General features: G+C 30.6%; 1 protein-coding gene across 1 annotated transcript in view; it reads left to right on the top strand.

Annotated features, from left to right (window-relative positions):
• The window catches only part of LOC118182649 (long-chain fatty acid transport protein 4-like), an 84,214-nt gene that overhangs the window by 45,878 nt on the left and 10,420 nt on the right, over nucleotides 1-27,916 (top strand). The window contains exons 4-10 of the mRNA XM_085823195.1: nucleotides 5,168-5,350; nucleotides 6,638-6,707; nucleotides 12,419-12,620; nucleotides 17,915-18,107; nucleotides 19,912-20,055; nucleotides 20,154-20,291; nucleotides 22,403-22,567. Of these exons, the coding sequence (XP_085679321.1) occupies nucleotides 5,168-5,350; nucleotides 6,638-6,707; nucleotides 12,419-12,620; nucleotides 17,915-18,107; nucleotides 19,912-20,055; nucleotides 20,154-20,291; nucleotides 22,403-22,567 (1,095 nt within the window). The remainder of the gene's footprint in view (nucleotides 1-5,167; nucleotides 5,351-6,637; nucleotides 6,708-12,418; nucleotides 12,621-17,914; nucleotides 18,108-19,911; nucleotides 20,056-20,153; nucleotides 20,292-22,402; nucleotides 22,568-27,916) is intronic.

Here is a 27,916-nt window from a genome sequence, read left to right as displayed (position 1 = left end):
ATTTTTGGGAACTTTTCATATTCTGTTACATGAAAATGTTGTTTGAAAAGAAAAGGAAACAAACTAATGTGACAATGGAAATGAAACTAGATGCTTTAAAGAAACAGGACAAAGGGGAAAGTGTAAACAAAATTACCATGGATTTAGGTGTTAGATAGATTACTTTGATATGATGGAAAAAGGAGAGGTCTAAAATCGAGTCTTGGTGTATGAAAAGAGCATTTACGGATAGTTTAAAGGAAAGAAAAAGTATGAAAGGTGATGAATACGAAAAAGTGAGCGAGATGCTTTATTTGTGCTTCAGACAGTGAAAGGAATAGGAAACACACACTTCAGGACCAATTTTACAGGAGAAAGCCCCAAAATTTTAGGATGAATTTCAAGAAGAGCCTGGATGCCTGTATTTACTGCTAGTGCTGGCTGGCTCGACAGATAAAAAAAGCAGTACGGCATCAGGCAGTTAAACGTTTGTGGGGAAAAGCTATCTGCTAACTCGGAAAATGCACAAACTAATTGAAAAAGAGGATATATCTGGAGATCAAATTTATAATTGGGATGACAGAGCCTAGATTTTGAACATTGGGATTTTAATAGAAATGGTAAGGAGGAAGTTCTTTTGGCTCGCCTCAGGATTGGTTACTAGAGTGACACCTAACTATCTTCTGAAAGCTGAAAATGAGCCTATTTGTGTAAATTGTAATAATTGTCTATCTGTCCGTCATATTTTAATTGAGTGTCCAAGTTTTAATAATCTTCATCAGAAATATTTTAATAGCTGTGACTTACCTTTCGACTGTTTAATAGGAAGAGAGGTCAATTGTAATTTATTTGAGTATTTAAAAGAGACTGGCTTTTATTATGTAATGTAATCTGTTTTGAAAGTTGCATATTGTATTTTAATATGGGCTTGTACCTTGTTTTTATATGACTTCATCCTCTGGATTTGGTAAGCAATTTCAAAGCATCAAATATTCATGATTTCATCTAGTATGAAATGTGGTGAATAATGTGCCTCGTGTTTGGCACATTATAACCATTTTTAGTTTTGCGCCAATAATCTTATTCTCACTTACTCACTGATGAGAGCAGTCTGAATTTTCAAATGCTAACTTCAAAAACGCTGGCATCCAGGGAAGAAAAATCGGCACTGGTTACAAAAGAAGCAAGGAGCGGGTAACAGTCTTGGCATGCAGCAATGCAACAAGCAGCCATAAGCTCAAACTAGCACTTATAGGCAAATCAAAAAAATTTCCGGGCGTTTAAAAACTTTAAAATGTACACTAATGGGACCAAAACCAACTAAGATCTTCCATTTTGGTACCGGAATGGTACAAAACGGAACTGTTTGGTTCCATTTGGGTACAGTCAAATGCATGGATGAATGGAGCAAAAGTTGATGATTGGTTTCATCAGCAGTTCGTTCATCGGTGGAAAGGCTTTTAAAATTTAAAAAAAAAAAAAAAAAATCTACCAAGGAAAGCAATTCTCATTCTAGTCAATACCTTATCTCATCCTAATGCAGAACAGTTACGAGACGAAGGCATAATAGCCAAATTTCTGCCTCCTAACATAACTTCAGTGTGTCAGCCAATTGACCAAGGCGTTTTGGAGGCATTGAGGGAAAAATACAAACCTAAACTTTTTTCATCTCTTGTCCTAGCCAAAGGTGTAATATGATCTAGAAACTGAAGAAAATAGATATGTTGGATATTGTTGAATGAATAACTTATTCTTGGAGTGAAATCGATCAGATAAGCCTCCTTCGTTCCTGGAGAATTTTGCTGGACAGTTCAGGAAACAGAGAAGAGACATAAAATTGTAAAATAGTTGATAAGAAATTTCCAGGCTGTGAAGAAATTACTGATGGCGCTGTTCAAGAATGGATTGGACAAGATAAAAATTGTGAAATTTTAGGATATGCAGAATTGTGAAATTGCACTGATGAAAAACAATGTGGATAAAAATGAAGATGAATCAATAAATAAAGAGATTGAAGACAACTCAAAAGCTAAAATAATGACCCATAGTGAAGGACTGAAGGCTGCTGAAGGAATGCTCCATTGCATGGAGGAGTAAGTGCATCTGGTATGGACATTTTCTTTCTCCATCGCCTACTGACTGAAGGTGCATGATGACAGAATGAGTGTGAGAGACAATCTAGCATCACACGATATTTTTCTACCAAGAAATAATAATAATTTTTCTTCATTTGTATATGTTAGTTTTTTACTCTATTATCTTGGGGTATTTGTTCTTTTTATGGCTCATCCTATTATGCTAGAACTTAACATAAAAAAATAAACATTAATTTAATTGTATGCTGTACTTTTCCATGACCAATATTGTGCTACAAATGTCTAGAGTAATTTAGAGTTAAATATTAAAGAGTTCTCAAAAACCCATCTCTTATTCTGTAAAACTTGACAGTCTCTCAGTCCACATTATGTGGAACTCCACTCTATAGAGATATATATATACACACAGAACTAAGCTGCAATTTCTAGTAACAGAAGCAAATTTTTCTACTTAGATTAAATGGAATATTTATGATGATTTAATGTAATTGTTATTCTCCTCTGAGATAAACAAAACAGTTCTATTTCTATGCGAAGGCAAGAGATGAAGGGAAAAAATTACCCCCAAAAATTTTACTAAAATAAAAATCTGCAAAATATCATCAACACAATATCTGTGACTCTTAAATATATTATTAAAATTTTGTGCCTGTTAAAGGACTTAGGAAATTATTAATAAATGTAAGTTTTTCTAAAGAGATCAGTTAGTGATCTGTTTTAAAGAGAAAACTCTTTTTGTAGAATAAAGACTTTTGAGACATATCTACCATACACAGATTTTCTTATACACTAAGCGTAAAACCTCACATTATAATGGACACTTTTGTTTAAAATCTTAATAAAATGCTGAGTTTAAAAAGTTTGTCCAGTTAGGATTTAAAAAATTTAGTCATAAACAAGACTGTACGAATTAAGAATGACAACATAGCAAGTTATTCACGAGATTTTAGTACTTTGAAGAATGCATACTGTGCTGCAGAAAGGAGATTTCCGATTTCTACACAAAAACATCGATGGTTTGTTTTCCTTTCAGTAACTCTTTTTCAATGGAGATCAGCTACAGATTCTTCTTCTGGGCAAAGAAAAGTTGAAACGAATATTGTATTATCTTTAAAGGAAAATAACAAGGAAGCATCATAGAAAAGGGAGGGTTGAAGAGAGAGAGACTTTTTTTTAACCAATAAAAGGTGGTTCCCCATCCAATAAACTTTATACCAAATAGATAATTTTCTAAGTGGAAATGTACAGTTTCTGATGATTTCAAAATCATTTAAAAATATATCAAATAAAATATCATTGACTTTCTTTAATAATAATTCAAAAATTGTGAAATACATCAAAGAGCAAGATATCATTATAGGGACTGTATAAGACTTGTGAAGTTTCATATCAACTTGAATTAAATTTGGAATTCTTACCTTTTACCATTATATATGGTGAACAAAAAGTCTTTGATTGCAAAATTTTGCATGTGAAACAACTGCATAAAATAGAAATATATTTTTTTCTTCGCCATGTAGTTGATTACACCAAGAAATAGTAAAGAAGTAGCATTCATTAAACAAAATTGAAGAATATTTTGTAGAATGGAAACTAAATCGTCTGGACACAATTCTCCAGATGCTCAGTTGGCACAAAAGAGTTTTAAAGAAACTGGTAACACTGATGACTTTGCAAGAAATGTCAGTGCTTTGAATGAATTTGCAAGAAATTACCTTGTGAGATGAGATTGTTGACTTTGTCGGAAATCAGACAAAGGACATGTCAAATATCGAGTCTTTGTCACATCCAAGATCGACTCGTGGCTACTTTGAAGATCAGAATAACTCATCCTTTCTCAAATGTTATAGAGAAAATGTTGAACAGTTAACGTGTCATTCTCCAAACTACTTTTCCTTACTGCAGTTACCATTTCCAAAACCATATATGTCTAACTAAAGTAGTTTTTGTGCAATATATTGTTGTTATATATGTTTTTGGGATTTTTTTTATGCAGTTAGAAATGTGTTGCTTAATTTTTTTAATCATGTATATTTATTTATATATATACTACTCATATAAGATCATAGGATTATACATCTTGTTCTAATTACAGGGTTCTGACTTTCCAAATGCTTTTGCAGAGTTTTTCTGTAACTTCAGTTTGAATAATATTGCTGCAATATTAATGCACTAATAGTTAACATCTTGATATATAATTGTAAAATTTCTGTGTATATTCAACCATGTATATCAGAAAGCAGCTATAAAATTACTTTTTGTATTGTATGTACACTGCACACACACACACACACACACCAAAAAAAAAAAAAAGGCAGGCGATTTCTATATCTCCCATTCTACTGAGCCGATTGATGAAATTCAAAATGCGCTTTCATGTTTTGAAAGTGCGACTGAGGATATATGTTAGATTTATATATAGCATTGTTCTAATAATAGGTATTCTGACAGAAAATCAGACTTTTTCTGAAATAACATACCAAGTTTTTTCCCATATTTCGATTCCACGAGTAAAATTATGGCAAATATTAAATTTTGTAATTTTTGGTGAGAAATTTATGGAGAAATTTGCATTTTTTTTTTAGTTTGAACGAAGTATAATTCCCTTAACAAACTTCTTAATTTATAGCAATCTATTTTCCTTTCCTTTTTTCCATTGTACATGAGCAGAAAAAAGGCATCCTTCATACTTTCAAATAATTTTAATAAAGTACGTAAACCACATTTGGCGTTATTATTACTTATAGCAAATATGCCAAATTTCAAAATGTGCAGATATGTAAATCCACATATATCTTTTACAATTTTTAATTTGCAAGTTAATTTTTTTGAATTAATTAAAAGTAACATTCCTGCAAGTAGTACATAATTACTCGACAAATCTAGGTATTTATGAAGATATGAAAAAACTTTGTACATATATTGTTTTCGACTAGATTGAACTTCATGTTTCATTGTTTCATGTAAATGTAATACCATTGATTGATTTAAAAAATATTGTTTTATTATCATACAGTATTTATTTGTGAAAATTAGTATATGGCATTTATGAATAAAAATTTTAACTCTGTTTTTTTTACTTATAATTTTAGCTGTAGAAGATGCAATACCATTCGTTGAAAAGAGGGATACTATGGAATATTACTGTTTCTATGAAAAATCAATGACAGATAATAATGAAACTGTTCAGTTTCCAGCTAAATCTTTAAATTTGCTTTTAGATGATGCTTCTGAGAGTTCTGCTGATATACAGAAAATTAAAATAAATTTCCAAGGTAAATAATATTCATCATGTGTGGTGTACTTATATTTAAAATATGTGATTGAATTAAATTTTATTGCATCTTTAAGTTCTTCAGCAAATAACTAATGATAATCTTCTGAAGCTCTAATTAATATATGTGTATTTAAATTTAAATTCACTTGAAATATGCATATATATAAAAAGCTCTAATAATGGAACATTAAATCAATCTAAATTTATTTTTATTTTTCGATTAAAATCTATTATTCAGACCATCAACTAAAAATCACACAAAAATATACGAATATTAAATTCCCCTCCCCCCCAGCATTTTATTATGGCAGTAAATTTCAATACAAGTATAAATGTCAACAAAAATCAATCTCAGACATTTTCTAAAATTTGAAATAAGAATACTTTATAGAATCATATGTTTGCAATTTACAGATCGAAACAATTTTAAGAAATGCACTCCCAAAGGGAATATAAAACTAATTGATAGACATTGATATTTAGCGCCTTCTGAATTTTTTCAAGTCCAAAGTTATCTCTTGATGATTATATAAATCTCAGAAAAAAATAGTCTCGGAAAACATTTGTTGCTACTTAAGCAACAAATATTTTCTAAGACTAACTTTTCTGACTTTCTAAGCAAACTCATTTTAATTTGGAAATTTTTTAATTCATTACTGAAATAATTCTGATAGACATACTTTGTATCACTTAACTTACAGTAATAGTGAATATTTATTTAGTTGAAAGTTAGTTAGTTAATAGTGAATATTTAATTAGAAAGAATTTGGTTTTAATTGTTTTTGTATATGGGTCAAAATTTTCAAGAAAACAATAACAAACCATTTTTTCTTTTCCCCCCTCCCCATTCTTTCTCCTTTCTTTTTTGAGGACGGATGTTTGTGTTTTGTTTTAGTATAATCTATATTAATTTTTATGTACCTGAAGATGTATCATTTCTCCAAAATGTTGAATGTCCTTCATGATGATTTATAACCCAGCATAAAAGAACTTCTCTGTAGCAAATGTTGCATTTTGTTACCTAATAAAGAAATAAATAAAATCACAGAAATATTACAATTACTTATTATTACAACACTTTTATGATTAAAAAAATTTTAAAGTTTTAAAAATTTATAAGGCCTATTTTTTACTTTATTTCTCTGAGATTTAAAAAAACATTAAATTGATTTTTTCTTTTAATTTAATGAATTAATAGTTTTCATGAAATATTATTAAGTACAAATTTTTAATAATTTTGAATTATTAATGTGTAGTAAATCCAGTTTTGTGTTTCTTGTTGTAGATAAACTGTTGTACATATACACATCTGGAACTACTGGCTTACCGAAGGCAGCGATTATTAGACACAGCAGGTATTTAAGATAAAAAATGTGATATTTAAGGCATAATGTTTTGTTTTGAGACTTTACTTTTAATTTTAATGATTATATGATTTTTTAAATTTTTTTCTGTGAAGCTTACTTTTGTCCGAATCAGTTTTCAAATTGTTGCCACCAAAAGTTTAAACTATTTGTTGTCCTAAAGAAATAAAATATTGAAGAATTTATATATGTGCATATATGTTTTTTCACAATGCTCGCATTGTGAAAAAACAACAGCACCTAAAGCCATTGAATTTTGAATACATGTAGACTTCCACCCAAATATGGTCCCCAGAATACCAAAGTTTAGACTTTTTTTTTTTTTTTTTTTTTTTTAATACTTTGTACAAATTTAATGAATTTTTTATGAAAAAACTCAGTGACCTTGGAAGCAAGTAGTGGCAACACTGCTCAAAATAAAACATTTTTATCTATCTTTGCATCGTTAAGCCTAATTTTATTTAAAAAAAATCAGAACAAAAAACGTTTCACTTCTAGCCTCGTAATTTTTGATATCATTTTAGATTATTACTTGAGCCTTTATATATGTTAAGATTAGCACTTAATAACGTTTTTTTCTGTATTTTACATGAAAATATACTTAAAAAATTGCTTATCTTGTAAAAGAAATTTCATAAGCGCTATTTAATTCAGAAAATCCATCAATAAAGTTTAAAATTAATAAAACAACACAATAAAGACTATTTACAGTAAGAAGTAACAAAATTTAAAATGAGGACTGAGTGTGCTAAATCTCGAAGCACGGAGAAGTATCACTTTCTAACTCTTTAGAAAATTAATCATCATTCTCATCTGCATTAGTAAATGGTTCATTAACCATATGAGGGTATTATTCCTCTGATAAATAGCGTCTTCCTGCCATAAATGTGCTGGATGTGAGGCTTTCCAAAATAAAAAGAGAAGAAACAGAAATATACCTGAAGGCAATGCAAAACGTAGCAGAGGGGAAAAATAGAATAAATAAAGGAATTGGATATAAATCAGACAGGCGAATATTTATATTAGCACGTGCGGATTTAAAGAGCCCACCTCTGTTTATGCTTTTCCCCCCACCCCACCCTCACAGCAATTGATGAGTAAGGTCCCAATCACATTATGTTTTGGTTATGCGGGACTTGACGTCGAAAGAGACAATTCTCAGAACCCACACAATTCCGAGAAACATGCGTAGCTAGATTACCATTCTCACTTACTACAAAGGCTTGAACGGTAAACAGTAATCGATTATCGCTCAAATTGGGATCACGTGATCTTTCAGAAGCAGAACTTTCGTCTGATTGGTTGTCTCTACTTGGGACACGAGACATTTTTGGTGAGGTTTAAAAAAATCCCGTATAGCTACAACATTATTTCCGTATCTAGGCGGGACTTCGCTTCCAGCGGGGTTCTTTTTTTAAGGAATCCTCCCGTTTAAAACAATGCTACCAGAATCTCGTTTCTCAGAAAAGTCCCATCTAGCAGGGACTGTAGCCATATGTAATAACCTCTTAAAATACCAAAGTCAGGCAGAATATATCAAACTCAAGGTCAGGAACCTAAAACTGTGTTGATTTAAAAATTAATGGACATAGGATGCCATCTAGTGGCCTTCAGAAAAACGTTCCAGCTTAAAATGTGTATACGCATTACCTATCCTCTGAATGCAATCTCTAGTGATGCATGGAGGGGACACCCGGCTGTAAGAGACGTTCTTAGGGAATGCGTATATGGGACACCCATTCTGAAAAGGTTAAAAGCAATAAACACTGTTCTCGAGAATATTTTTTATACTTTTAAGTATGATTGGTTTAAATGCATTTAAGTCATGAGATGTCTAATGAGAAATATTTAATATTTTTATGAAATGCCACTAGCTGGACTTATTGAAATCATTATATACTTTTTTTTTTTTTTTTTTTTTGGATAACTGTTTTAGGGTGCTAGTCTAAGGTGTGGGGTCTAAGTCTAGGGTATGTCTAAAGCGAATATAAAAAAAAATATGTCAGTAGTTACACTCTTTTAGGAATTCTAAAAGTATGCTGCTGTTAAATATTTTGTGATTTTGCTGAATTTCATGTGACATAAGAATAAATATCACACGGAAAACATTATATTTAACAATTAAAGATAAAAACATGAAAAGTTAGTGATAAAATAAAAAAAAAAAGTTGTGTAACTCATCTTGATAAAAAAACTGAACATTGGTATGATAAATTGGGAAAAGTTTGAAAAAAAAAAAAAACAGAAAAATGTATGTCAACACGTAACACTGTATCGGGATAAGAGTTTTGTGCTCATTTTTATGTGGTGCAGTTGCGAAGAAATGATGCTTGACAGTAAAGCTGAAGAGGTTAAAAAATGTTATGTTGGCAGGAAAGAGTGCAAGTGAAGACAGATAAATTGTGAGCTCAAAGATGACATAAAAATCCTTAAAGTGTGACATTAAAAATCTGAAACCTTTCAGATTTTCTTTCATCCTGTCTTTATGTATTTTGTTCAAAATTTTCTTTTATTTAATTAAAGAGGAAACTGCGTATTTCTATTTACTGTTTTTTAGAGTATAATAAATGTACGCTTGTCAGTGTTTAGAAAAAAATTGGTTTCTGTTAGTTTTGGTGTTTACATTTGGCCAATTTGTTGGTAACATGGCAACTAAACAGCAAGATGTTACTTGACTTGTCATGGGTCTCTGTTATTTGTTCTTATCAGCTTGATGGCTTATGAAACCAATTCTTTTGTAGACCTGTCATCAACGTGGATTTTTGGCTATTCCTATGCAACTTTACCCATTTCTAACCTATTGTTATAACAGTTTTGTCAGTATACAAGTTGCTTTCTGTTTTAGTCTACAGTTGAGCTATTTCCAGAATTCATCAAATCAGTATTTTGTTATAAAGCCTCAGAAAATTTAATCTTTCTTGGCATTGGTGTTAGTGGGTCTGCTGTTGCTGCAGCCAAATGAAATGGAACAAGTTTTTTTCAACATGCTAATACCAAAATAATTCAAAACATAATTCCAAAACTATCTAAAGCATAATTCATACATTTCATTATTTCTGGGAGATTCCGTATCCTGATAATCATATGAATGATAATGTTACAATACATTAATAACTATGCATACATTCTTCTTGTATTGGATGAAGCAAATTTGTCAATTAGTTCGTCAGAGTTAATCATTTCAAAGTTTTCGCTTTCCACATTTAAAAATGCTAGATCACGTAGACAATCTTGTCCCATCGATGATCATAGATATGGAAAATTAATTTTTATTTGCTGAACAAGCTTTCACAGCTAGCTGTTGATACTAAAATAGTAAAGAATATTTGAAGGGAGACTTTCAGGTTTGGAAAAACATTCTGTCCATATGAGCTTATAAAGGTAAGAAGCTCTATTGGAGTTTTAGGTTCGGTTTCTTTTCTACTGTGGAATAACATCTTGTAGTCGCATATTTCTATGTAGAGTTCTGTTCTATTGAAATCTGTATTATAAAATTCATTAAAATTTTTACATTTCTTTTCAAAATTGTTATCAACATTATCCGTGTTTAATATTTTCTTAATGTGAAAAATTTCGTTTTCTGTGGAAAGGCCAACATTGCTAGCCAGTTCTGTGGGCATTTTTTGGTATCTTCTAAGATGGATTGTTGTATCAGTACCTAATTTTTTGCAAAGAGACGTAGCCTCTTCTATTGACTCTTCACAGATCTCCTCTTGAATTTTTGCAAGTTTAATCACTTATGATTCAAAATCATTCAATGCTTCTCTGAAATTCATTTTAGGATCCTGTAATCTGAACTGCACATGATCAGTGCTCCTCAAAAGTTCCATGTCAGAAATGTTATAAAATCAGTTATAAAATTAAAATTCAGTGTATCTTGCAATAAAATTGTAGCTTCTCTTCCAGTGTCACTTGTGATAGAACTGTCCTCTGCTAATATATGTAATAGTTGTGCTAATTCTTCTATCGATAGTAACACTAACCGTTTTTGGTCTGGCTCTCCATCTTGTTTCAGATTCATGTTTAACAGTTTTCTTTAAAGCATTCTTTAATTCCCATTGTAATGTAGAATGTTAGAAAAGAGATATATGTTTCTGTTTATTCCAAAACATGTTACAAACATGTTAGCTGCAGTAACTTCTACTAAATTTAGTAAGTAGTTATCATGGTTTACAAATAATGCTTCATTATTTTTCCCATAATTCTTTGTTGAACACCAGATTGACCTGACATCACGGCAGTGTTATCTTAACATTGTGATCTACAGTTTTTAAATGAAATCTGATCAAAATTTAATTTTTCGAAAACCGTATTTTTAATTGAGGCTGCATCTTCAGCATGTATTTCAATAAATCCCCCCAAAAAGATTCTTTGATATAAAATTTTCTGCTGGTAAAATCAATACCTATATACCTAAATTTAATCTGGAAAGTTATTGAGTAAATGATTTAAAAGCAATAAACACCGTTCTTGAGAATATTTTTTGTACTTTTTAATATGATTGATTTAAGTAAAAATGCATTAAAGTCATGAGATGTCTAATGAGAAATATTAAATATTTTTATGAAATGGCACTAGCTGGGTATATTGAAATCATTATATACTTTATTCTTGCTGAGCAATATTGGGAGCCAAATCAAATAAAATTTTATATTTATTTCTTTTGATGTCGCTTATTAGTTCATTATTATAGTTTGTCATCAGAATTAATAATAGTTCAATTTCGAAGTGCTTATAATAAAAGATTATTGTGTATTGTTTGTCATTATTTGTGTATTGTATACTAAGAACAAGTATTAGCTGTACATGCATTTCATTTAAAAATATATAAATATTTTGCAAATTTTGAAAAATAAAGTGTTCAGAAAGAAGAAAAAACGTTTTGCATATGAAGATAATTGATTGATTTACTGCAAACATTTATATTATATATTATTATTTATATTATTTATATATCATAATTTATATTATATAAACATTATTTATGTTTTATGTTTTATCAGACAAATCAAGAAATGAAATAATTAGTCATATTACAATAATTATTAATTTCCCAGAAATTGATTAAAATAAAAATTGAAATTTTCAGGAAAATCTTGTTTATCATGGGGACCATATGGCATCTCTCTTTGAGTAGTGCCCGGGGCAGGATAGACCCCCCTTGGCCTCCCTCTTGCTACGCCCATATATCCAGAAAAAAAAAGAAACTTCTGGAAGAACTACGGTAGTATTTTTGCAGCAACATCTGTAATGGTTGTGGGAAAGTCTGCGAATAGCAATAAACTTGGTACTGTGAATTGTTCTTCAGTCTGAAGAAACAATTTTCAAGTGGCGCTCTTTCCCCATATTAAGCATAATATAGTTCAGCCACCTCATCCATGACCATGAGCACAAACATACATGCTCCATTCGGGCTGAATTAGCCTCAAAATAGGGTAGAAGGATGGGTATTTTCTTTTCCTCGAGCATATAAATTCTCTCTTTCTGGAGAAGAGAAGACTTTCACGTTGCAGCAAGTAATAATGCCCCTTTTAGATGAGTCTATGTGTTTTGGCAGAATACCAGCCAAGGTTGTGTTTGAGATGGTCAAACTTTACTATCATCACACAATGCTATTAGACAGGTAGCCTTATTTTTGTCTTCCCTTTTAAATAGAGAGTTGCTTAATTCATTTTTATATGTTTGCATATTTTTATTTCCAGGTTCATTTGGATTTCAGCAGCGGCTAAGTATGTAGCACAGTTAAAGGAATTTGAAACATTCTATAATCCTCTTCCCTTATATCACTCGGCTGGAGGTATACTTTTCTTGTCAGTAGTTTTAGCCTTTGGTGGAAAGATGGTTGTACGAAAAAAATTTTCTGCTTCCAACTTTTGGAAAGAAGCTGTGAAACACAAAGCAACTGTAAGTCTGTTAATTTATGATTTTTGAATTCTATAATAATTTAACATTGTAAATGAAGTAAACAAATTATTGCAAAATATTTTGTATCTTAGCATTATAAATAGGTAAGTGAGGAATTAAAGGATTCAAGGAATTAGATGAAACATTACTATAATATTTCACTAGATTTGGAACAAGGGGGAAGCAAGTGAGGCACTTACCCTAAGTGAATAACGAGAAGTGATGCCAGACTCAATTACAGAAATTTAAAGATTCAGTTTAAAAGAAATTACGGTTGTTAATTTTAAAATATGAAACTCATTAAGGAGCACCATTTTGAAAACATCATATTTTATGAAACAAAATTTTATTCAAATTATTTATGATAATTTCGAAGTATAACAGTATTGAAAGTTCTTTCATTCTTGTGATATTCATTCTTTCATTCATAAAGTTCTTTCATTCTTCTGATATTCATTCTTTCATTCATAAAGTTCTTTCATTCTTCTGATATTCATTCTTTCATTCATAAAGTTCTTTCATTCTTGTGATTTCATTCTTTCATTCTTTCATTCTTTGATGTCCATTAACCATCATTTGTAGCCAACCTCTTGGGCAAGATGGTTCTTCTCAGTTTACATTTGACACAACATAATCAGCAGCAAATTTATTTAAATAAGAATTAACTGATTTACTTTATCACCTTAACAAATCGGATTTCTTTAACATTCATGGTTTCCATCAATTCTTTGAAATGAGTTAAGGTGAATATTTTATTGTAAACGATCCAGCTGAATTAAGGAAAGAATTAATATCACTGATATGCTTTCAAAAGTGCTGCATCTTTATTCTATTCTAACATTAAATTTACTGTTGAAACTAGATTACTGCAGCTTATTTTTATTAGATTATTTCAGAAATTAAATTTCTCTTGGAAACTCTATAGAGCTGACATCATTTTCTTCAATCTCCCTATAATTTGTACTGTGACTCTTTGCACTTTTATTTTGTTTAGCCTTCTCTGTCCTCGGTTATTCTTTTATTTGTAATGAAACATTAAAATGGATTACATTATATCAAAGAAATAAAAAAAGAAAACTTAAAAATTGGAATTTTATTGCCAAAGAATTCTGACAAATCCTTCCGACTAATATTAGGATTATGTAACTTAATAACTAATATTAAGATTGCAAAAACACCAATGTCTACCAATATCAACAAAAATAATATTCCTAAAATTTGTAATAATGGTAGTAGCTAGAGAATTATTTCATTAAAATAACTACAGTAATTTTTTTAACATTTTTATTAAAACTAAAACTAGGCTATAAAACACTATTAATAACTAAAGTTCCTAGAAGCTAATTATAATAAAACAGTTATTTGTCCATTAATGGCCAACTAGATAAACCCAGTGACTACTCGTCGTTCAAACCTGGCAAACGGGCAGGCAGCAAATTTTCTTTCATAACTTTTCCCATGTGTACATATACAAGCTTATTTCTCTTGGAAAGTTCCCCATGAAGGCTCTCCATTTAAGTGGATTCCCCTTACCTGTTTGTTTATTAACCAAACCAAATGGATTTATTTAATTATTAACTATAATTGTTTAATATTTAATGTGAGGCAGAAAAATCAATGTCTCATATTCTTTATATTTTTTAATTTGTTAGTATTACCTAGCATTAATAATAATGAATCAAATTTATGTAAAGCATCAAACAATAAATTATTGCAGCCGACTGAATAACAGTGTCTTAAAGCAAATCAATTAAGGAATTTTTTAATCTTATCTCCTTTGAATTTAAAACTGCAAGAAGCAGAAAAGGTAAATGTTGCCTTGCAATCCGAAGCTGTAAATGTATGTAAAACTAGAGAGATTATTTTTTTTAAGAAGGAAATATGAAAAATGAGCAATGCCCTCACTGGGACTCTGGACGTCTCGAATACGCGCCGAGTATGCTACTGTTACACCACAAAGGGATGCAGAAAGGAGGAAGAAAATACCTTATACCCTTAATAGAATAATTAGCTTGTGATCAAATTCCAGTAAATGGGAAACCTACGTGGCATGTTCTTATATTTTTCACATGTGTAATGTAATTAATCACACAGTTTTTCGTAGAAATTCCTTCATGAAGGCATCTCTTCTTTAGACAGATATTCCTCATGTGGCTTGCAGTGTTAAATTAAATAAAAAAAAATTATAGAGGGATTGTTCCTTGCTGTACATCAGAAAAAAAGTATTTCTAAAAACATCTAGAAATGTGAAAACTTAGCTTTAAATATAGCAACATAATTTGAAGAGAAATGAAAAATATAGATTAAGGAATCAAGGTATCCTAGATTCAGTTGATAAAGAACTAATTTTTCAAAAAAATATTATTTCACAGTGGAAGGAGGTCGTAGATGTTTTAAACTCACAAGCAAAATGCAGATATAAAAAATTAAATAAAGTATCTTTTGATTTCCATTTTCTGTGCGGTGAAAATTATCATTAGATTTACATAATTTAATAGAAGTAGCTGCTAACATAGCAATTATTTATTGAAATGATATATGTGCAGCAAAATTTTCATCTGAAATATCTGTTCTAAAATGTGTCATTTCTGAGTACTAAGCTGTTATAAGTTTAGATATGTCAAAGATAATTCAGGAATACAGCTTACTTCAATAGGATCAGAATTTGGAACTAGCATTAAGAATATTTTGACTTTGCCAGAACATTCTTTGCATTAATTGCTTTACTATATATTTAAAAAAAAAGCTATTTATTTACTTTTTAATTTAAATACCAACATAAATTTTCTGAATATATATAAAATTTTGATTAACTGTAATTTAAGAGCTAACATATTATGATTAAAAACCTTGGGTGAATGTAAAAGTGTATAGCTATATGTACTCACATCCAGCAACAGTATCTTTACATGTAAGAAATCACAGAACTAGGAACTGTAATTTTATGTATATGTGTGGAATGATGTGTAACATTATAAACACATAAATGCAAAAATATTTAGAATACTGCATATGATATTAAACTACAGCATGATACAACAAAAATAGCAATATGTTACAAGGTGAGTCCAGAGGGTAAAAATTCATTATTTGCATGAAATGATGTGTAACATTATAAACATATAAATGCAAAAATATTTAGAATACTCCATATGACATTAAACTATAGCATGATACAATACAAATGGCAATGATGAAGAAGGTAAAAATTCATTAAGGGGAGAAGAGAACTAAAAAAAATAAGTGAAGCTTATGAATTTTGTATTGACTGTGAGCTTCCCTGACTAGTACATACATATCACAACATGCTTTCATCATCCTGGCAATAACATAGTTAACCCCAGTTTTAGAAATTAAGTTCCTCTCCTCCAGTAAGGTATCTTCATGGCATTTACATCCCTAGAAGAATATCTCCAAGCAACTATTTGTCCAAGGCAGTCCCGTAAGTTCTCTGCCGGGTTAATATAAGGAGATTTTGCTGGTCACGATTTCTTTGTATATATAGGCACGCAATTATCTCTTTGGCTGAGGTGAAAAATATCCAAGAACGGCTCCGAATATTCCACATTTTAGATGAAGGGATAACCATTTAAATTCACTAAGTGCAAATGCTCAGAAGTTTCACCAGAAGGTTTTAGCTGAGATTTTTAGCTCAGCTAAATTTTTAGCTCAGCTGAGATTTTAGCTTCACAACAAATTATGTGCCACATTAATCTATTAAAGAATATGGTATTTCTGCCCTTTGTTGCCTTATATGTTAATGGTATTACATCAGTCTGGGAACTGAACACCTGTTATTTGTTTCCCAGAGAGAGCGTCCGTCACACATTCCTAAACTCGTAATTGTGAGTCTTTCCGTTTACAGTGGTGCTATTCTCAAGTCAATCATGAATCACAGACTAGATTGCGATCCATACTTATGAACAAACATTTATTACTGGAAGAAATTTGGAACATTTTAGTGATAAATTACATCATTGTCAAAATAATCTCAGCTATTAATAATAGTAAAAGTGCTCAATGATATAAGCTTCTATAGCACTAGTTCCTTCTTCTTCCCCCCCTTTTTTTTAATTAATTAATTAAAGGCAACTACATCAGTCTTAAAAACATACAAAAAAATCATAATAACATTTTGGATGCCAAAACATTATTAAATCAATATAATAAAGGTATTTAGCAAAACACCAAAGCATTAATAAATCAATATAATAAAGGTAGAAATTGTAAGTAATCATAATAATAAAGATAGAGATGCCGCCTGTAAGTCTAAATTTGATATTTTAATCGAATTTTTTTATAACTGCTGACAGTACTGAATTTACTTTTTTCAGCTAAGATGTGTCAGAAATTATTGCTTATTTATGACATTAACTGTTGCTTTAGTGATCAAGTTATGCAATACATCTCAAAGTGTTCAGTGAAAAGTGAATAAATCAGGTTTTAGTAAATATTTGCTTTTAGTTATAGCTTGTTAACTGAATTTTTGGACCTTCCATGACTAATTTTACTTTTGTGCAGCAAAAAAGCAGTTTTTTTTACTTCAGATTTTGATCAAATCATTTTGATTAATTAGCTTGATCAGATTTTCCTACGTGGGACAAAACTGTTTTGGTAAGACAGGAGTGGAGAAGTAGTCCCCTCTCCACTGCACTTTGCTAGAAGCTAATCTTATTATTCCAAATACTAGTAAATAATACTCTTGGTTGGAATTTTCTGACACCCCCTAACAATCGAAACAGCCTCCACCTTCCAAATTATTTCGGTCTTTGTGAAGGTGGTTGCCTTAAAGAATATTGTTTAGGTTGATATTTAATACCAGTGTTTATTTGGGTTCTCTGAAATCCTATCCACATTTATAGAAATTTCCATTGCATTTACTGTCAGAAATATATATATATATATATATATGCTATGTTGCTGCAATTATTTCTCTTAAGAGGAATTCAGTTACTAATGTTACAAATTTGAAAAAAATAAAATTTTTTAAATTATGGAAAGAATTTTACTATATTTTGTTCAATTACACATTTATTTCCAGGCAGGTTTTATCTTTTTAAGTACTATATCTCATTGAACAATTTATTATCACATAATTTCCTTCTTCAAAATATTTTCCTTCAAGAATTTCTTCTGTGTACTTCCACGACATTTCAAGAGGAAATCCATTTAACATTCTTTAAATGACTTAATTTCATGAAATGCAGCTGGAATTTAAATTTAGAAAAATCTTTCTCAAACTTGTCTAAAAAATTCATGGTTAAATGTTTTCAGTTGCTAATTTCATTTCATAGGTCAGTCAATACATTGGAGAAATTTGCCGTTATCTCTTAAATCAGCCAAGAACTCCTGAAGAAACGCAGCATTCAATTTGGTTGTTCTTTGGAAATGGTCTAAGATCTCACATCTGGAAGGAATTCAAAGAGAGATTTCAAATCAAATCTATCGTTGAAATGTATGGAGCAACAGAAGGAAATGCTAACCTAAGTACATAAGTATAATTATTTCTTTTTTGAATTGTTGTTATTAATTATAATGGAGCAATTCCAATTTAAAGTATTGATCACCTTATTTCAGTCATCACTTATATGTTGCGTCTTTAAATAACTGAAATAAAACTACACCAGTGTGCAAAAATTAAGGACGAAGTTGAAAAATTAGCTTATCAGTGGAAGAAAGAGGCAGAGCAGACTGAAAGACTAATCAGATCAATTAAGGTCAGGTACATTAGCACATGTGCATAGATGCAGCTAGATGTAATGGGGAAGTGTCAGAGGGGTGTAAAGATCTTTGGAGGTGTGAACTCAGCATTTTGGAGAAGCTGTTGCTTTGGGTATATCAGATTAAACGATGTTGAGTTGTTGCATCATTGTGAAGTGTCGAAGAATAAATCTGTTAGACAACATCTGGATGCTTTTACCCAAGGCCATATCAGTGGAAAGACTGAGGAAGGTCGAAGTGTGACAAGCATGGCTATGGAGTTCGAGATTGCTCACAGCATTGTTTCACGAGTTTGGAAAGCATTTTAAACTACAGGAACAGCTGTCTGATGTTTCAGCAGTGGTCGTCCATGAACAACCACAGCAGTGAACAACTGGTATATTGCCTTATAGGCAAGTAGAAACATTCAGCAAACAGCGGGAGAAACATTCAGCGAACAGCGGGAGAAACATTCAGCAAACAGCAGGAGAAATCTCAAGACACATGGAACAGGCAATTGGGTGACAGATATCGCATTTTGCATTGGCTAGGAGGCTGCACAGTGGTGGTCTATTTGTGCGATGACCTGTACGGTGTGTACTACTAATGCTTGCTCATCGAAGAAGTGGTCACCAGAATTGGACAGATAATTAATGGGGGTCCAGTACTCTTTCCGGATGAGAGCAGATTTAGTCTGAGTTGCAATTCTAGACACATACACGTCTGAAGAGAGAGAGGGAAACACACAATAAACCCCTTCAACATTATGAAAAGTGGCTGGTTTGGAAGTCGGGAAGTTCTCACTTGGAGACACATAATACTAGGTAGCCGTACCAACTTCACATCTTCCAAAAAGTTTCAGTCACCAGAGTCTCTGGATCTAAATCCCATCCAGCATATATAGATATCTAGGGAGAGACGCGTGGCGGCATGTAATTTATCGCCAGTAACAATTCCGGAGCTGCGATTGGTGCTACAAGAGGAATAGGCAGCAGTGCGTCAACAACTCATTGACAACCTCATATTCAGCATAGACAAATGATGTGAAACCTGCAAAACAGTCAGGGAAGATCATATCTCCCTCCTAGATGTTTCTTGCTGGACACCTGTTACATGGATGTTTCGGCTTTCTGTTGCACTGTGCTCCATGCTGCTTTTTCAATAAAGTTCCTTTCTGTTATTTCAGTTTCTTTTTTGGGGAAGTTTTGCTTACTTTACCCATGTTCTTACATCTTGAAGATCGTATGGTGTTATTTTTGTTGATTTGGAAAGCATATGTGCAACCTTATATTGAAATAACCATCTCGTCTTTAATTTTTGCACATCAGTGTATATTGAAACCGCAATTCACGTTTCTCCACGAAATTCGCATCGCTCTTAACAATGTTATTGTAAAGCGATTTTCAAATAAATTAAATAAGCAGAAATTAAACTCAAAATTTTATTTTTAATTAAAGGACAAAACATTAATTATTAATAAGGAGAATACTTAGAGAAAATGAAAAATAAATGTAAAAGAAATAATTAAAGATTCATTTAGAATTTAATGAAAAATTTTAATTATTCAAGAAATGTTACATTGTTCTTTCAGCTAACATGTTTGGTAAACTAGGAGCTGTAGGATTTGTATCAAGAATACTTTTCTGGCTCTATCCCGTTCGTTTAATCAAGGTAGATCCTGAAACAGGAAAACCTTTAAGAAATGCACGAGGACTTTGCATTCAATGCCAACCAGGTAAAAAAGAAATTGCTAATCATTTCATTTTAGATTTTAAATTTTGGTTTTAAATATGGAGTAGATTTTATATCTTTTTAACCTGTTTTAAAATTTAGGCGAACCTGGTGAAATGGTTGGAAAAATTGTAAACAGTAATCCAATCAATCAGTTTGATGGATATGTCAGTAACAAAGATACAGAAAAGAAGATAATTAGAGATTGTTTTACAAAGGGAGATATGGCTTTTCTATCAGGTATAATCTAAATTCTTGTTCTCTCTCTTTAAAAGATTTGAAATTTTCATATTTTTTTAACCAAAAAAAAATGGGATAAAACATTTCATTTTCATATTTAATTATTTTTCTAGTTACTAAATGCATCAAGTTCTCAAACTTTCATAATTTTTTAATATTATGATGCTGTAGAGTTCCATTTAAATGAATTAAAAAATCGGTGGCATCCAGAAATGCTATTAATTTTATTTTGACATTTTGTGGCATTTCGCTATAAACAGCGTTTTGCTTTTCAAATTGTTGCCACCAAATATTATCGCTCAGTATTATATTTAAATAAATTAAATAATGAAAAATCTGTCTAAATGTATGTGTGTATCTCGCACTGTGATAAAACAATGGTACCTAGAGCCATCCAATTTTGAATAATGTACATCTCCACCCAAATATAGGCATCTGGAAGCCAAAATTTGGAATTTGTTTTATTATTTATTTCATATTTTTTAACACTTTAGCAAAATTTTGATTAACAAACTCAATGATTTCAAAGTGAACAATGGCAACACTGTACCAAAAAAGAATATTTTTATCTCCAAGATGCGAGGCTGACTTTTCCTCCTTCAATGCCATTCATTGATAGCGAAAGAAATTTTTGAATGCTAAAAATACATGTTAATAGTCTTATTAAATTATATTACTATAAAATCATAATCATACAAAAAATTCATTAAACTAGAAGTATGTTTAACACTTAATGTATTGTTACGTGCGTAGGGGATCGTAATGAACAGATGTGTGTGTATTTAATTATGGCAAAGCACACTAGGGCTATCTGCCTAAGGGGAGGGATGCCTTCGTGGAGGACTTTCTAAGGGAAACTGGCTCGTATACACGTTACACATGGGGAAAACCACGAAAACACCCATGCAGCCAGCCCGTTCGCGGGATTCGAACCTCGGACCGAACTACCAGTGTTCAGCGACTTTACCGCTCGGCCGCTGGTGGGCCCGTAATGAACAGAACTGATGATACTTAAATAATTAATTAATTATTATATAATTATTATAAATAATAAATTTATTTTCGTAAAAGAAATACTTTACTGATCTGGATCTTTTCACAAATGTACTCACATAACTCTTCTCAATATGTCAGAGCATAAACAGTAGTTATCAATTCAAACTTCAAAGAACTTGAACACAAGACAATATACCAAGCTTCAATGCATAAGCTTGCAGAATGATCTCTCAGTACTCTGAACTTACTTCAATACTGAAGTATTTATGCAGGCATTCTACTGCAACAGCAGTAATTTCCTGCTGTTCAGAATTAATTCCATAATGGGCCTGATTATAAAAATGCCTGAGGGAAGCCTTATATAGATTTTCTCTGTCCACTGAGAAATTTCCAGTATCTACGAATTCTCGAAATTGCTAGAAAGCAGTTAATGAAGTATTAATAGTTCCATATAAGAATCAGACCATTTACAGCAAATTTGGCAAGTTCTAGCAATTTCTTGCCAAAACCATCACTCCGTTTGGTGATTTACCTCAATGTTAAGCAGATTTGCCCCTGTATCTATTTTTTTACCAAAGTTGCACTCTGTTGAGGCTTTTTGTGTTATGTTATACATGCGATGCCACAATTTTACATATAATTTTACTAAAATTGATGCAAAATTTGTAACAATATGCAAACATTATGAATTGCCTATGTGTCAGTACTGAAGCTTGCCACTGCTTCCTAGAGTACAAATTCTATATGATATTCCAAATAAGATGTCCTCTTTAAAAAAATTTAAGTTCAATATTTTTATGACAATCTGCTTGACATTTAACCTATTAATTCATTTAATATTTACAAACTGATTTTTTTAATTAAAAGATGCCCATACATGAACATTTTGAGTCATTTGAAATATTTTTTGTAATTGGGAGGATGTATCTATGACCAACAGTGGCAAAAATATCTTTTGTAGACATGTTGTACATCATTTTTTTCCCTAACAGATAACATGAATGAGTTTCCAAATTTTTTTAATCATAAAAGAAGTTTTCATCCCTAAGCTAGAGATCAAGTCTCTGAAATTTGTTAGTTGTTGCATCATTTAATAATACATGTCTTTATTATAGGGGATATTTTAGTCATGGACGAAGAAGGTTATCTGTATTTTGTGGATCGTACAGGAGATACTTTTCGATGGCGTGGTGAAAATGTTTCTACTGGTGAAGTGGAAAATGTAATCAGTAAAGCTCTGAACCATGTAGGATGTGTGGTTTATGGTGTAGAAGTACCAAGTAATATTTTTGTTTCCATTTAAAAATATTTGGTGTTATTCTTTAATACATCTGTTTAACTATGTTATCTTGAGAATGCAATGAATTTATGAATCTTATGAATGCAATGCATTCATATGTTGTATAGTTACATATTTCCTGATTAAATCATCTTCTGTTTTAGAAACCTTTGACAAGTTTAAAAGAAAAAAAACTCTGTAGCTGTTTCTTTTGTAGCTAAATAAAATCAATTGCATTAATTGAAAATATATATAAAGTATGCAAACAGCAGGATAAATTTTATGTATAAAAGTATGGATTTTTGAAAGAATTTTGCAGTTGTTTCTAAAATACTCAAGTGTGTAAAAGAAATATCTATTACTGTAAAATATTTGCCATAGTTAAAAAATAGTAGAGTACTAAAATATCATGTGTTTTATCCTAGCTGCAGGGCTTAATTCTTTTATTAGAACCAGAGCCCTATGGAAGACCTTCAGGAAAAAGGCACAAGACTAAATAAATAAATCAAATCATTAATAATTAAAAAATTATATAATTCATTATTAAAATAATTAAATAATTAATGGTTAAAGTAACTACAGGTAAAAGTCATTAATCCGGACTCGTAGGGACTTCGGCGATTCCGGATTATCGATTTTTCCGGATTATAGATCATCAGTTTAAATCTGGTAAGATGGCATGCAGAAATTATAAAATTATAAATATGAAACCGTAATTTATGAAATAAAGAACAATTATGATCTAAAGGGTATCAAAATTTGCAAAAAAAAAGCTTAATATTTATTTGTTTACTTTACTTTCTTCGCTATCGGAAGCAAATTATAATTACGAGGAATTTGATTTAAATCATATCAAAGACAGAGTACATCGAGATGAAATACTACATTTAGAAGGAATTATAAGCCAAATAAAATAAAAACATCTGCCTTGAAGATAAGGATAGTGCTGACAGATCAACTTCCAATTCATTGCGAGCCGTGGCGTCCCCCCGCCGCAGAGCAGCATGAAATTGATAAACAGATTTCGGAATGGTTAGATAAACAAAGGATATGCCTTTATCTATTTTTTGCAGCAATTCCACTTTTTGTTTAATGGACTTCGAAACATACTTTCACTTTGTAGATCCTTTACATATTAGTAAATATATATCGGAAATTCTATTTGACATAATCGAAAGTTCAAGCTTAGTTTCATAAAATTGCTCTAACAGTCTGGAAAAAATAATAAGCCGGATCCAATTCGAAGATTAAGGAACAACGCAATCTGCAACATTAACTGAATTAGATAATTTTAGCTTAGCTTATACCATCCATTATACATTAAACGCACATGTGTAAACGTATTTTGGGCCTGCGCACACGCATATTCGCAGTCATAAAGGTCTTACGTGCATGCGTGAACTCGACGCATGCGCAGAAAGATTTTAGCTTTGAGATCCGGATTATGGGTGTCCGAATTAACGATTTTTGACTGTACTAGATAATTAAAATTTAATAAAATGCAAAAATTTAAATTTAGTAAGTGATTTTTAATATAATTTTATTACTAAAAATAAAATTTTTGAAATCAAATTTCTACTGAAATTGTTGTTCAGTTATGCAAAAGAAGTCCTGGAGTCTGACAAAAGAGTCTTCTTATTTAAGGCTGTGGTGCATTCCAGCTAGAATTGTGAATTATCCCCAAAACTAAGAAGTTACATTTTTAGAACAAAAGTTACACCATTGAATGCACTAAGAAGCAAAAAAAAAGTTAATTTTTTAGCTAGTGCAATATTCTTGGTCTGTGTGACTAATAAAAAATCCTAAAGCTGCTAACAATGACAAATTTTAATCAAAATTGTTTTTTTTTTTTTTTTTTTTTTTTTTTTTTTTTTTTTTTTTCTTTTTAAAGTGAATTAAATACTTTAAAAAAAAAAACTATTTTGCCTTAAAATTTTGTTATTGTTCCAACATAGCTCTTGGGTGGGCACTTGACGATGTTATTTTTAATGAAGAAATACGAAAAGTAGAGTTACAGTTTTGTAGTCAACCCACTACACCAGAAGTTGATGTGAAGTTGAAGTTGAAACTTATTTTATTTATGAAACTCATGGGATAAAGTAATAAAGAAATTTATATAAAATGGCTTTTTAAATTATTAACTCAAAACTACATTCAACAGTGTTATTTATAAAATAGATGGTAGATAAAAGGTCTCATTCTTCGCCTATTGTCGCAACAACATCTGTTTATGAGGAGCGCAATTTTATCGCATTTGAAAACCCCTTTTCAAGGTGATTACTACTGATATTTTAACCAGCATCAGTACTACCACTACGCATTTAAAAATAAAATTTCATACCTGAAGTACCTTAAACAAAATTAATGAAAAAATTGCTGACTTATATTTCATTTTCTGTTTTTTTATTATGAATAGATAAGGTGCTTTAGATACAGAAAACTAAAATAACATGCGAAATGGGTTCCACTTAATGATGAGGCCCATTCTCCATAGGTCCTGTCATAAATTTATTCCGACGTGCTAAGTCAGTTACTTAGTCTTGATAATATTTTTATAAATTAGACTTTTATTTAATATAACATGCACTGTTTTTTTTTTTTTTTTTTTTTTTTTTTTTTTTTTTTTTTTGTGTGTGTGTGTGTGTGTGTGTGTGTGTGTGTGTGTGTGTGTGTATACACAACATTTTACTAAATCAGCACATAACCTTTTTAAAATTAATTAGCGTAAATAAAAGAAATATAAACGATATCTTTAACAAAAAAAATGACAGATGAGTAATTGTTACTCATTTGGATGATTCATTGCAACTCATAATAGTTTTTTTTATCAGAAATTCTGTTTACCCGTATGGTTCAGTCAGAAATGTCTTCCCCCCGCTGCTTTGTTTTACAACAACATTCGACTGCTTCTCAAATTTGCTTTTTAACTTTAGCAAATTATTTTTGTCCGATGATTTCTCTTCTTCCTTGTTATTCCTTTCTTCGTCTACAACTATTTTATTTCGGAAATTAATCTAATCATTATATGTGCATCTTCTTTGTGATACAACTAATTAATTTGCATCTTCCATACGATGCATAGATCTGGTGTGCATGCTACCTCAACCATTTCTTCTCAAAAAAGAAATTTTCTTCTAATAGATTATTCTTATCATAACTTGTTAAAACTGACTAACATCATATTTTTTCCAAAACGTCGGAGAATCTTCACCACGCCTTTTTTCAAATTTCCACAGTATTTTATTACTTACCACAACAAGCAAATAATGAAAACTTAATAACACAGGCAAAGGTAATATTGTGTACTCTGTAGGCACGGCGACGTTTGAACGTTCATGCTGCTTTGTGGCTCAACTGGCATATAGTTTTCTTTGGAATTAAACTAAATAAGTTCATCATTAGTAAACTCCATGAATAGCATCCATGAGCTTGGCAAAAAAAGAAGAAAAAAAAAAAAAAAAAAAGATCCTAGAATTGAAGCCAGGCATAGATTTTTCTTCTTTGGCATTCTCCCAGGGTTCGTACGGTCCTTAAGAGTCCTTAAAAATCCTTAAATTTTTTTTAATTGATTTTTGGCCCTTAAAGTCTTTAATTTTGGTCAAAATCAGTTGAAAGTCCTTAATTTTAATCATCTGAAATTTCTCTCTGTTTTTACGACTGCCATTTTGAGTGTGAATTAGCATTTTGGAGGAATATTTTTGGTGATTCACTGATGTATATGGTTATCTTTTGAATGGGTTTATGGGTTATAATTTATTTCTATTTCTAATATAAATGATGCGATACTCGAGTTTCTAAGCAAGAAGTGAAAAATAAGCATTTAAAAATTCATTTTTTCTAATAAAGAGCTCTTGAACAACTTTTTGCTTTTGGGGTTGTGAATTCTTTTATTAAACGGTTCTAAATTTGACAACTTGTCAATATTTTAGTGATTTTAAGATAAGTTTCTGTAGAAAATTTTTAATTCCGAGGTCTGAGAATTTTTCTGCAATTTTTTTAAAACATCATAACATTGATAAATTTCATTAAAATAATGGTAATATGTTAGAATTATATTTAAAAAATAACATTAAAAAACATTTTTATTTTTCGCTGTCATATTATAAAGTTTCATTTTGTTAACTTATTATAGAATATTTTGAATCTGAAAAATAAACAAAGTATAATGCTATAAAGAATTTACGAAACAGCTCTTAGTAAAAGCAAAATTAGTTATGTAATTAATTAAAAATGTCTTCTTTTTAATTTTTTCATAGTAAGCGTTTATCCCATGTTATTCTCTCGGATTATTCGAAATTCTCAGAATATGCATCAGTTTTCTCTATAAAATTAATTTTACACTTTTTCCTTCCCTTTTTTTCCAAAATATTTCTGGCTTTTTGCTGTTACAGAATTGGTTGGGATAATTTTTCTTTAGTATTTTAGACATTGCAGCATGGAAAGTTTAGAAGAATTTGAACGCAAGATTTATAGACTCACTATTCTAGAAGATTCGAGAAATATGTGACAAAATGAAAAATGTCTCCATGGTATCAACACGTAATGGATGTATTTTACAGAAAGTTTGCGATGAATTTCTTACTTTTTGGAGAATGCCTGGAAGAACAATGGAAACATAATATTTGAATGTTTTACTCCTGATACTAGAATCGTTTTTCTTAACATGTTTATCTTCCCTTTATTTTCTCTACTTTTCACTAAACACAAGCATGGAAAATATCAAAAATGCTTCTAATCTTATCACTTGGGCAAGCATTATAGAAAGAAGTTTTTTTATTAATAAAGAAATTGAAAACTTACAATTTAAAAGATTCATCTAATATGTCTAAATTCATCGTACACAGAGCTGGTGCTAGGCATTTTCCCATCTGATGCGCTCTCTGTGGATCCTAAATTCTGCTGCCTAGTGCTTTTCTAAATTCTGCTTCCAATGCCTGCTCTAAATTCTAAAAGTTTTGCCATTTCTAGATTTTGTTGTTCTGTGTGTCGCTAAATTCTAAAAATTCTGCCACACCAACTCTGTAACCGGCCTATACCATATATATTTCATATTTCTTCTGAATGTTCATATTACTAAAGAAATAAAATTAGCCACTTTTTTAGAATAACAGAAATCCATAATTAAATCCAAAAATTCTAAAATTAAAAGGAAACATGTTGAAGAAAGAAACTGAACACATAAAGAAAATTATTCTTCAAAGATATGTGCAGTTATTATTATGTAAATTACCCAATTGTTTATGATTTCAGCCTTTACTATAACTTCCCATTTCTGTTTCTTCATATGATAGAGTTACTGAGCCAGATTAAATTAAAATTAAATTGTATAATCTTTGACCACTAGTATACA

The sequence above is a fragment of the Stegodyphus dumicola genome, chromosome 9, assembly GCF_044657685.1.
Source record: "Stegodyphus dumicola isolate Sdum_Otavi_A_Nest chromosome 9, ASM4465768v1".
Classification (NCBI taxonomy): domain Eukaryota; kingdom Metazoa; phylum Arthropoda; class Arachnida; order Araneae; family Eresidae; genus Stegodyphus; species Stegodyphus dumicola.
Note: the sequence above shows the minus strand (reverse complement) of the source record. Positions and strands in the feature narration are given on the sequence as shown.